At 40.9% G+C, this 11,706-nt stretch overlaps 1 protein-coding gene across 6 annotated transcripts in view; it reads left to right on the forward strand.

Moving 5' to 3' along the window:
- LOC121957585 (RNA-binding motif, single-stranded-interacting protein 3) overlaps positions 1–10,398 on the forward strand; it is a 388,916-nt gene extending 378,518 nt beyond the window's left edge. For 5 of the 6 annotated variants that reach the window (XM_042506228.2, XM_088090901.1, XM_088090899.1 and 2 more), the window contains one exon: positions 1,027–10,398. In XM_042506228.2, the coding sequence (XP_042362162.1) occupies positions 1,027–1,030 (4 nt within the window). In that variant the 3' untranslated portion in view covers positions 1,031–10,398. The remainder of the gene's footprint in view (positions 1–1,026) is intronic. The other variant, XM_088090904.1, reaches the window with a different exon arrangement.
- The last annotated feature ends 1,308 nt before the right edge of the window (positions 10,399–11,706 follow it).

The raw sequence follows: 11,706 nt of genomic DNA on the forward strand, positions 1-11,706 counted from the left end.
ATCCTATGAACGCCCCATTGTTGTGGTTGTCTCCATGGTACCAAACTGACCTGAATTTACTTTTTTTTTTTTTTCTAACCCACAACTTTTTTCTCATTACAGTTTTGCAAGATCTCACAAAGTTAATGTTTTTTTTCTTATTTTAAATTTCTTTATGTATACAGTTAAAGGTTACAGGGACAGTGCACATTAACAGACATTTCTGTCAATGTGCCAGTTTAGCCAGCTTGGCTAATGTTCACCTGTCGTCCCAGAGCAGGTGTGGTGACAGCTACAGAAGAAACACATACCAAATATTCAAACAGGAACAACAGTACACAGGTCAAAGTACACTTCCTAAGAACACATACAATATTTTAAAACATGGACAACAGTACGTTAAAAAAAGCACACGTCAGATTTTTAAAAAGTCACAGAGTATGATCCCACACCTGATTTTCAACATTTTTTTTCCTCCGTGTCCCGTCCCAGGCTCCGTAGAATACAATTTGTCAGATATTATCCCTACTGCCCTCTCCCAGCATGCACTGTTTACGTATATCAGGTCATTTTGTGGTCCAACACATAAATTCTGCCACAAACAGGTTTTTAACTCCCTAAGTAAATCAGACTTATACAGATCAGCCTCCTGTCTGTGAATAAAACTGTAAACTGTATTGATATTATCATACAAAGTAATTATTTTCAGATGTTTTGTTTTTTGGAATAACAAAAGCATTAAAATTGCAAGTTATTTCTCTTTGACAAAGGAACACAAAATGCTAATCTGAATGAAATAAGACTCAGTTGTGCCGTAATAAATGACTCAGATTATTCCTGGCTGCTGATGTCAGTTGCTCGTCATTTTGGCAGCACTTTTTGTTTTTCTGACCTCATCAGAACTGTTTAACATTCCTCATTTTGCCTCAGTCTTTGACTGGGCTGTCAGCTGTCAGCTCTATTGCTTTTCTGTGTTTGTAATATTGTGCTTTGATTACAGCGGCACCCTCCCTCTCTCTCTTTCTCCGTTTTCTCCTCTTTCATCAGATAGCAACGGCCTGAGCGAATGTTCCTGTGACAGCGTTGCCTTGAGACAGAAGGTGGCTGCACTGTGAATGTGAGGAAAAGAGAAAAGAAAGAGATTGCTTCCAGATTGCCCAGGCACCAAAAAAGAGACACTTTTTTCATTTCTTACCTGGCCTACGAGAAAAAAAACGAAAAAAAAAACAACAACGCAGGAAGGAGGCAAAGAGTGCTGAGGGAGGTAGATGAGAAAATTGCTGGGCACAGTGCAAAGAAGTGAAATTGTTTAGTCTGGGAACCTGCCTGAAGGGCTGGGCTGAAGCTTGAAAAGTTTCTCAAAGAAAATTCTCAACCAATTAAAAAAAAAAGAAAAAAATAGAAAATGACAAAAAAAAAAGGTTGAATGCGCAGGTAGGTGATGAAGTTTATTTTGTAATTAGAAAAAGGGGAGTCAAGTTTGAGATACACACAGAGATTGTCTTCCTCAGATATTAAGCTACAATTTCTTTTCACTCTTTTTTATGTTCTAGTGTTAAATTTTAGTTTTCTAGATATATTCGAAAAAGTGTTGTTTTTTTCTTTCTTGAATCTTCATGGCCTTAATTTGAAGGGCGGCAGAAACTTTTTACAGAGTTAAAGTCTGACGTCTGGTTAGGATAAAAAAAAAAAACAAGCAAACGAAATCAGTCTCTTGCACCACTCAGAGGGTACAAGACACTGGATGAGTTGTTCTAAAGAAGAAAAAAAGAATCTATCACATAAGCTGTACAGATTTAATAGAGAAGAGCTTTTTTTCTTTTCTTCATTAGAAGAAAACTTTGATAATTATTATGTCAGAGGTAACTAAGTGTCAGAAGAAAACAAAATGTCTGTTGGGGAAAAAGACTCGGGGGGTGTGGAGAAGAAGCTTTGAAGAGATTTTTCACAATGAGGAAAAAAATGAAAACATACGAAAAACATGCTGCATTGTGGATGCAGTCTGTTGCAAAATGCTGAACTTGTTTTTTATTATCATAATTATTATTTTACATGGCAAAGTTGCTGTCAACAACATTAGTGCTTTTTATCTGCCACATTTTACCTTTTTTATGAGCTTTAAGATGTTTTTAGCCCGCTTTGCTTGTCACACTGCGAAAAGAAAAAAAAAAAGAAGAAGAAAAAAAGTATAAAATTAACAAAAAAAATTGCGGAAAAAATTCTGGCAGTGAAATAAAAACAGTAGATTCAGTAGGAGCTTAACGGTTTAAACCAATCAGTGCAAAAGCAATAGAAGAAATTGTTGACAATTTCTGTAGTTCTTTCCTAGTTGTGGATCAAATGCAGCCCATGGATGGCCATTTTTATACCAAAGATGAAGAGACACTCTGAACCAGAGTTTTGTTTTTGTTTTTTTTGTTTTCTTTTCCTTTTCATTTTTCAGTTTGATTTTGTTGTTGTTGATGTTGTTGTTGTTGATGATGTTAATGTTGATATTGTTGTTGTTGATGTTGCTGTTGTCGTTGTTTTTTTATTTGACCTTGATGGCCGGACCAGTCCTTACTATCCTTCTTAACATCTTTTTCACCGGATTTAAGCTAGTTTTCCACGGTTGTCCAAGCTGTCACACACACACACACACACACACACACTCACACACACACACACACTCACACACACAGATAAACACAAACATACACATATCTCATCACGTACATACTAACAGTACAAACTTGTGGCAGTTCTACCTAAAGTCCTTTTTCTTCACCTCCTCTTCTTGTCTTTTGGTTTCTTTATAAATGTCTCATCACGATGCTTTCACACACCGTGGGTGCATTTCACCTCTATCTATCTCTCAGATCCTGCAGGGAAAACTTTAGGAAACAGATTGGGGAATGTTGCTCGCTACGCTCCATGGTTGTTGACACATTGCTTCCAGCTTCGTCCCCTCAGTGATTTCTGACCGTAGTCTCTTTATAACCGTAACTAACTCAAGCATTTCTCAACACGCTGAGCTTCAGTGTTGAACTGGGAATCTTCCTGCTGCTTTTTGACCTCCTGTTAATCTCTGCTGTGTGTCACCACACTTACGCCAACAAGAATACCAGATGAGTGGTGTTTGCTGCATTTTGTACGAGATAAGCTGTTGGTCACAAAAAAAGTGTGCAAGTCAAAGTCTTAAGCAATGATTGCATAAACTTCATGGCACTTAATGGTACTGACTTTTGAGAACCTTTTGGGCGGCCAAAGTAAATCAAAACAAACATGAAGAAGTAATTGCAATGCTTAAATTAACATTTTATGAACTGTGCTTGTACACTCCTTTCCCAAGAGCTCAATGAGAAAATCGTTTTCACTGTTCACTTACTTGTCTGAACAGGAAATATGCAGTTAGGAGGAAACAGCTAGCCGGGCTCTGTCCAAAGAAGGACATAATAAACAATTTATACCTTTTTGTTTAATCCATAAAAAAGTATAAAGTACAGCTTTTGGTTTCATAAGGGGGTTCTGTGCCAGACTATTTCTTGGCTAGGTGCAGTAATTTACAGGAGTCACGTCATCATTGTGAGCTTAAGGGCGACTAAGGCCAACTGTTGTGTCATCTCGTGTTCCCTGTGTCTCGGCCAAAAAGTTGCACAGCAAATACTAGAGCCAACAGCCGACTAGCATGCACATTCTGCACCCCAAAAAGGGAAACCAAAAGACCTGAAGGATAGATTCAAGATGCTAGTTTGCCATTTAGCACATTAAATACACAACCTAGTGCTGAAAGAATGGCCGATTTTTACCGTGCACTAGCAAATGATAACACAAGCAAATAGGAACCATTTCTGCTAAAGAGCTCGGCTGCTAAGAACTAATCGTATCTAATATGACGAGTTTGTTTCAATCTCACACACTCTTGGCTTTAGCTGTTGGCTTTTGTTTCTCCTTGTGCGTTGAGCTGAACTGCCAATCAGACTGATTTCAATCACCAACGGGCTCCACTGTCTCCAAGATGGATTTAACATGCTGATTCGGCCGTAACAAAGAGACTAGTGCCAACTGTGTGGAACACGCCATAAAAACTAGGACAAAAGAGGCTCACGAATGGCACGACATGAATAACGGGCGGCCGTCGGCTCGGCGTTTCAAGTCAACACGTTCTCATCCCAAGATGTCACATATTGCTGCTTTGTCAGGGGACTTTTGCGTCTACAAAAAAAGCTTTAATTGTTCTCCTGTGTCTGCTGTTGACATTCTGGGTTGCCACAATCAAAGCAGGGCCATCAACAAAAGCATGTGGTTACGATTAGGCAACAAAAGCAGTGGTGGTTAGTTTTAATAAATATATCATGGTTTGGATCAGCATTCACACAGGAGGTGAGCACCAGGCTCCCAGACGAACGTTTGTTGGGTCCAACTACCAACCCTCCCACCCACTTTACATGGACCCTCAAGGTCTTTTTATTATGTCGTTACCGCCAGCGTTTCAACCTAATGCTGTCCTTTGGTGTATCATACTGCCGCCCCAGGTGCTTTCTGTTCATCCAGTGTCTTCCTAATGTGGTGAAAAGTGGCTTTTGGCACAGGTGTCTAACGCCGAAACACACTGACAAACAGTGTCTAAGGCGGAAAAACACTGACAAAGCGGCGCCATTTAATGATTTCAGGCCCTAAACATGCAACCAGAAGACTCCAGGAAGTTACTGTGAAAAAATGTGGCACATTTTCTTGAAAACACACTAACAAGGTCTGGAAAGATGTGTTTAAAGGCTAGTAGAGGACAGTCTGTCTTGAACATCCCCCTGATCATTTACCCAACACAAGCAGCGACGGTCAGCACACCTGCGGGAACTAACTAGGCTCCTCAGCAGCCATAACAAGATGTTGATGGCCGCCCCGTCCCCAGCCCTACAACTGAGTGTCAGCTACACCCCTGGTTGTCCCAATTTGTTGCACAAACAACCCCGTCACATCTTATCGGGTATTTCCATCCCGGAGCTGTGTGAGGTTTTCAATGATTTCATCTCTGAGGATTGTCCCCTGAAGAAATTGCCTGTGGGATGGCAGCCATTTCTGCCCCCATTACAGCAGCCTTTGTGTGTCAGGAGCGCTGTGTGTCTGCTCCGTTCACCCATGCCCGCCCGCTCTGCCCCACCGTGCGGCTACAGCGCTAAAAAGACTCCCTTTTTTTCCCTGCTCCACTGGCACCATTAATGTGCCATGGCCAAGCCGGGCTTCTTTTGCTCTCATTTTCCCTCATTCTCTCCCTCTTTTCCCCCCTCCTCTCTCCCGCACTCTCTCTGAGGTTTCTTCTCTTTATTGGATGGTGCACAAGCAGAACCACAAACCAATTTCAGTCACTCTCGCAATGAGGCTTGACGGGCCCAATTTGTCTCCCTCCGGGGCAATAGGATCCACTCCAGTGTCCCTCAAAAGACCCCTTTCTTCCAGACAGAGAGGGAGCTTTTTGTTTGGTGACAATTGCAATTGAGCTCTTGCAGTTCATGTGACTCATTTAAATCTGAGTCCAGCGTTGCGTTTTGGGGGTCATGATGGCGTGTTGTGCACATTACAGGCAAGCTACGTCATTGTGCGTGGCATGTATGTAACAAACAATCATATTGTACATTGAGTGCCTTTTAACAAAGCTTCCAGATGATTCCAAAAAAAAGCACATTGACAACCCAGGGGTCGGTTGCACCAACAGGACTTAGGCCTGGTCTTAAGCTAAGTTGGTCACAGCTTGGCTGAGCTCATAATTACGCTGGTTTCACCATCTAGTCTTAAGCCTTCTTTTTGCTAAAACTGGGTGTGAGTCTTACACCTAGTCAGGAGCAGGTCTAAAGTTTAAATTTTAATTGTTTCTATGTGTCTGCAGCCTGATTGATACAGAGCACAAGAGCCACAAAACTTGAACAGCAACGTTAGCTTTCCTGCTAAAGTCTCCTTTTTATCTCACTAACATACAAACATAGAGTGACCCTGGGATACTGTTTTTCTGTAGGCCAAACCAAAGGCTAACATCTCCCTGGTTCCCTTACCAAAGAGCTTATTCAGATTTTTCTATTAGATTTCGGATCATTGCAGAAAAAAAATGTTTTGTGTTTATGATATGTACACATTATGCTCAACAAAAAAATCTCCACAAATAACTACCACTTTCAAATGACAACATTTAAGGATTTTTGAAGCCTAAATTTAATTGCTCGGAGTAAAACGCTAATGCTAGGCTAGAATGAGCTAAACTACGGTAGCAACGCCACCGCTATGAGGCTGTAAAGCTGTGTTTGGTGCGGTTTGGCGTGATGACGTTCTGTAGTCTCATTTAGCCACGTGGTAACAACCATCTCTTTAAGATGCATTAAAGCTTCAAAGTTCACTAGTGGGGTATTAACTGATTTATTTTGTCATAGAACAAAACGCAAGAGTCTCTTTCTCTTTAGGCTGATAACCAAAAACTCATTCGAAAAACCCACTGATTTCGAGACGAGGGAACCGGAGGTGCTGAAATGTTTATGATTTCCAGATTTCAGAGCTCACACTGGGGTTCTCTGCACCACCGCTGACAGCACACCGTCCCTCCGTTGGTTATAAGACAGCTTTGTTTAGCTTTGTTACTTCTCTCTTGCACAGTTCTATACTTTTCAAATCATGGTGTCTTTTCCTCTGTTCCTCCATTAAAACGTTGCTGCAAATAATAAAAAATGAAGCCAAACATTAACAAGACAGCTGGAGAATGTTAATGTGTCACAGAAACACATGCGCTGCTCAGCAACAGCTGCAGGTTTTAGACATTCACGAGAACATGCACCGCTAAGACGGGGCGTAGTTAGGACTAGGTTTAAGTTTGTAAAGTAAAGTCAGTTCTAAAGACTTAGCAGTTCAGACCAGGCTTAGCTAAGACCAGTTGATGCGACCGGCTCCAGTTGTGCTAAAGAAATGCTACACAATGTCGAAGCTACTCTACGGTGCTACAGAGGAAGCTGTCTCAGGCTTGTGCCTTCATTGTGTTCAGTGCGAGACGGCCACTGTTGATCATTTGGCCATCAGCTCTCTTAACAAGCCACCTGTTAACTTGACAACACTCAAAAGAAAAAGGCACACAGGTTTCTGCACCTTTAAAGCCATATTTCTTTTTCCTCAGTCTGTGTTAAAACCTGCTGTATCTTATCTCCCATCCACCAACGGAGGTCAAAAGCCAATCAAACCGTCTCTCAATGACCGTTCAGCTGTTTATTGTCCAATCAAATCAACACCTGCCCTTCTCCTTTCATCTCATCTGCCACTCAACATCTGCTTGTACTCGCCTCCAGGCTACAATTTGCTCTTATCTCCCCATAAACAAGCCACATTACAGTCTTTAACGGCTAACAACTGACAAACGTTGGGTTTTAGAGCTCCCGGACTTCCCCATGTTGCTCATCTGTTTATCATTGGGTCTTTTTAAGTGTGAACAGAGCTGCTAAACTACAACTACCAGTTTTAAGCTAGTATGTGTGTGTCAGTGTGCGTGTGTGAAGAGATCTTCTACTCAACAGTTCAACTTTTAGGAAATCCAGCGTCGGTATAACTACGTTCTCTAGACTTTTACAGCTGCTGTTTTATAGAGACATTTTTGAAGCTTAATAGGACTCATAATGCAGGAGTTGCACATCGGAGAGCAGAGCGTCCCACAAATGGCCTGAGATTCAATAGTAATGGCATTATGGGAAATAGGATTACAAATAGCCAAGAGATTATGGAAAAAAATGCACAACAAAGAACATCAGCTCTATTTTGCTAATGGAGATTCAAGACAGAAAGAAAAGGAGAGCAGGTGTTTGCTTTTGGTGTACGGCGCCGATATTTCACAGAGATCTGAAAGATTACCCGACTGAACCAACAGAAAATGGCTTTTTCTTAATAGCACAATGGCTTAATGTATCTTTTTAGAATACCAATACCTTCACGGGAGTGTACAGAACGAATGCTTGCCATTTTAAGGACGCTGTGGCAGAAATGCTCTGCTCCCAGTCAGCCCATGTGTCAGCACAAACCAGGAGCCAGCTACACCAGGAGAGAGTGTATGTGTGTGGGGAAGGAAGGAGGAGAGGGATCATTAGCTCCTGTTGCCGGGCAGAAGTGGTCATAGCCTGGAGTTTCTCCGTCTTCATGCAGCAGTATGTACACTGCACAGGACTCTGGGAGGTGACCTGCCTGACCCGTCACTAATTAGCAACACTCTTCCTTTCCTACACCGTCACACTGAGACAGACTCTCCTTTACCACACAGTCGATCATCATTTTCCATCTCTTCCATCCTTAATCTTTACACCACTTTCCATCCATCTGTTAGCGTCAGTTGCATTCTCTACTTTCCCCTTCTTCAAGTCCACTTCACCATCCTCCAATCTGCTGCTTTCTCATCGTATTAGGATCTCACTTACACTCAAAATTGAATAGGTTCTGTTTTAGTTCCTAGAGTATTTCTACCAAAAAATCAATTGGTTCTGAACCCAAAAAGCAGGTTTCTCATTACCTGAAGGGCAAACCGTGATGACATCAGTGGGCTTGTCATATTCCAGAGTGGAAAGTGAGAGTGGAGAGATTGAGAAATTGTCACATGGGGTGCAGTGGTGTCATTAATAGTTGGTCCATGCATTTTTTTGTTTTCTTTTTGTTTGTTTGGATGAAACAAATATCTCACGAAAGAGAGCTTGCAGTTTAGCAATGCGATAAGTCAGTTTGCCACTACTGTTTGCATCTGTTGTGTCCAAGAATTACAATATGTATGAAAATACACATTAATACAAATCCAACATATTAAAGATAAGTAAGCCCTTTCATGAAAAAAATAAATAAATGCAATTTACAATTTACAGTTACCATTGTTGATAGGTACAGATATTTCTGTGCGACACAATTGATCTTTTTTTAACTTTTCGAGACTTACCACAAGCTAAGTGCAGAAAACGAGGCTAACCCAGCTGCTGCTGACCTAGCAGCTAAAAATATTCAAAACGTTATCCCAAATTTGATGTAATTTTATAAAATACATGTAATAGGGGGTCCCTGCTCTGTGTCTCTTTCAGTTAATGGATCCTTGGCCCAAAAAACATTGAAGACCCTTTGGACTCGTGCATTCGTTAGTCTGTATTATCAAGAAGGGCAGTTGGTCGCTGTCATTCATTTTGCTGAGTAAAACTGGGTCCCACTGGTGCTCTAACAGTTTGCCTGCTTAAGTGTCAGGATATTTGCTGCTATAGTGCCAGAAAATTGAAATGAAGTTTATGCAATCATATATTACATGTTTAAAGTGTCATAATGCAGAAAATCTCACTCATCTGGTGCCCCAAAGAAGTGAAACCAAAAGCTCAGAACTGTTACAGAAGGAAGAATTCTGTATTTTTGGATCAAATACGAGGAAATGCAACCTTTTATTCCCCGTCAGTCCTCTGTGGATAGCTCACACACTCTCTACGAGGTAAATCTGATCTGCCGTGAGCTTACCTTCTCTGATAAACACAGATCTCCAGTCTTTACCTACATCCTGGTCTTCTCTGGTGTCAGATTTTCAAGGCGAGGTGCTTACTTCACTGTATTTTTCTCAATCCGTCCCTAACTCACCGTCTCTCACAATCACTGCCGCCATCCTTAAATCTGATCCAGAAAGTAATGTATGCAGCGTGGCGTCCACACTGTCACAGGAGTCGACTCATTAGATTTATTTCGTGTCACACTCGCAAGTTGTAGCCATTCCACGTTGATTCTCATGTGTTAGGAAAACAGTAGTTCAGAGTTACTCTCACAGCCCGTCTCCCACTGTGTGTAAAGGAGAACTGTGGCTCAATAACTCATCACAGACCAGCACACACACACACACACACACACAACACACACACACTCTCCACACACATAATGCAGTGGGAAAATTGCTCAAACTGCCCCCCACAAGAGCGAGGCCCCGTGCTTTTTAATTGATGCTCCGGTCCACCTTTGATGAGAGCTATCGATTTGCCACACAACCCCAGGAGCGCAGCCAGCCAGCCAGCACAGCCCCTTGCAGAGTTCAAACAGCTCCCTGAGAAATACAAAATCCAACAATCACTAGGAAATGGCCGACCAAATTGTTTAGCGATAGCCTGCACAGAAAGTGCGCCAGGCATGGGATTCAAGATAAAAAGAGAAACTATTTATTAGGACAGCAGAGCGGTTTTTTGTTTTGTTTTGTTTTTTGAGTTTTTTCTCTTTTTGTTGTTTTTGTTCGTTTTTTCACTTTTCTTGGTTTCAGCGCCGAGGAGGACATGGTCACGCCTCGCACACGCTGCTCAGTGTGTGTGATCTTTGAGAAATTATCTGTACATCTGTGGATGTTAGGATTTGACTTGGGTTTTATGAGTTGTTTTTTTCTCTCTCTGATGAAGCTTTCAATAAAAAAAATTGTGGAAAAAAGCACCAAGGAGCGCTGTTATCTTTTGACCCTTTGAAACTTGAAGTGACACGTCTTTTCTTGTGCTGCTTTCACAGGTTTTTAAAAACTTTGGTCTCTGAGCAAATTGGTGCGATTTCTTTCAAAAACATGAGGGGAAAAAAAGGAAATGAGCCACTCAGTAAGAAATATTCTGCAAATTGCAATCAATTAGATTAAAAAAAATAGTAAATTAAAATTATTTTAAAAAGCTAGGGAAAACTGTTTAAGGAAAAAATCCAAACAGCTATGGAAAAACTTTATTTAAAATTATCGTAATTCCATATTTAAAATTATGTAACAGATTTAATATTTTTAAGCATTTTTTTGAATGAAAAAAAGGGAGTTTTTATGAAATGAAAAAGGTATGAGCAACTTCATAAAAACAATGCTCTACAAATTGCAATAAATTAGTAGATTTAGAAATTTATTTTAAAAAGCTAAGAAAAACTGTGTAGGCGAAAAAATGCTAAGGAATTTTAATGCAATTTTTAAAGCCACTTCTTTTTTTTTTAATTTTTAAATATATCTTCTTTTTTTAACTGATTTTCAGATTTTTTTTTTTTTTTTTTAATTTTTATTTTTTGCTTTTTCACCTTTATTTTATAGGATAGCAGTAAAGTGACAGGGGGAAGAGAGTTGAACTTGTGGCTGCTGCAGCAAGGACATACAGGACGCTGGTTCCACTAGGTGCGCTACCAGGCACCCTAATTTTTTTGAACACTTTTTTACTAATTTCTTGCAAATGTTTGGATCATTTTGTCTCTTGTTGCTCATTGCCATCTCCCCATATTTTGAAAGAAACCAAGCACATTTGCTCAGATTTCAAAGGCTTAATCTGCATGCAAACGATCACCGCATGCTTGCTGTTTTCCTGTCCTCGAGCCCCTATCATGGAAACATTTATTATGCACCAAGCGTCTTCAGAGCAACACACACAACACACCATCTTACCCATAGCCTATTATCTATATGACTAAATTGCAGTGGGAAGCAAGAGGAAGCCCTATTATTATCATGCAGCCTGATAGCACCTGCTGCGCGTTGACCTTGGGCCCTCACATCCTCTCATAATTACAGCCTTCGCAAATGGAGCTAATACCTCTCAATGGGATTTCCCCGATCGCTGCTCACACACACTTGATTGGGCGTAAAGTGGTCATAATCAAAGATGGAGGAGCCTGCTGGAGGAAGAAGTGGATCGATGGCAATCAATCTTCCTCTTCACTCTCATTTAGGCCCAATCAATTGCTGTCCTTGTCACCTCCTAGGGACGCCTGTACTGTCAATATCGA

Source organism: Plectropomus leopardus, chromosome 17 (assembly GCF_026936395.1).
Source record: "Plectropomus leopardus strain MGB_pleo_1.0 chromosome 17, ASM2693639v1, whole genome shotgun sequence".
In the NCBI taxonomy this organism is placed as follows: Eukaryota; Metazoa; Chordata; class Actinopteri; order Perciformes; family Serranidae; genus Plectropomus; species Plectropomus leopardus.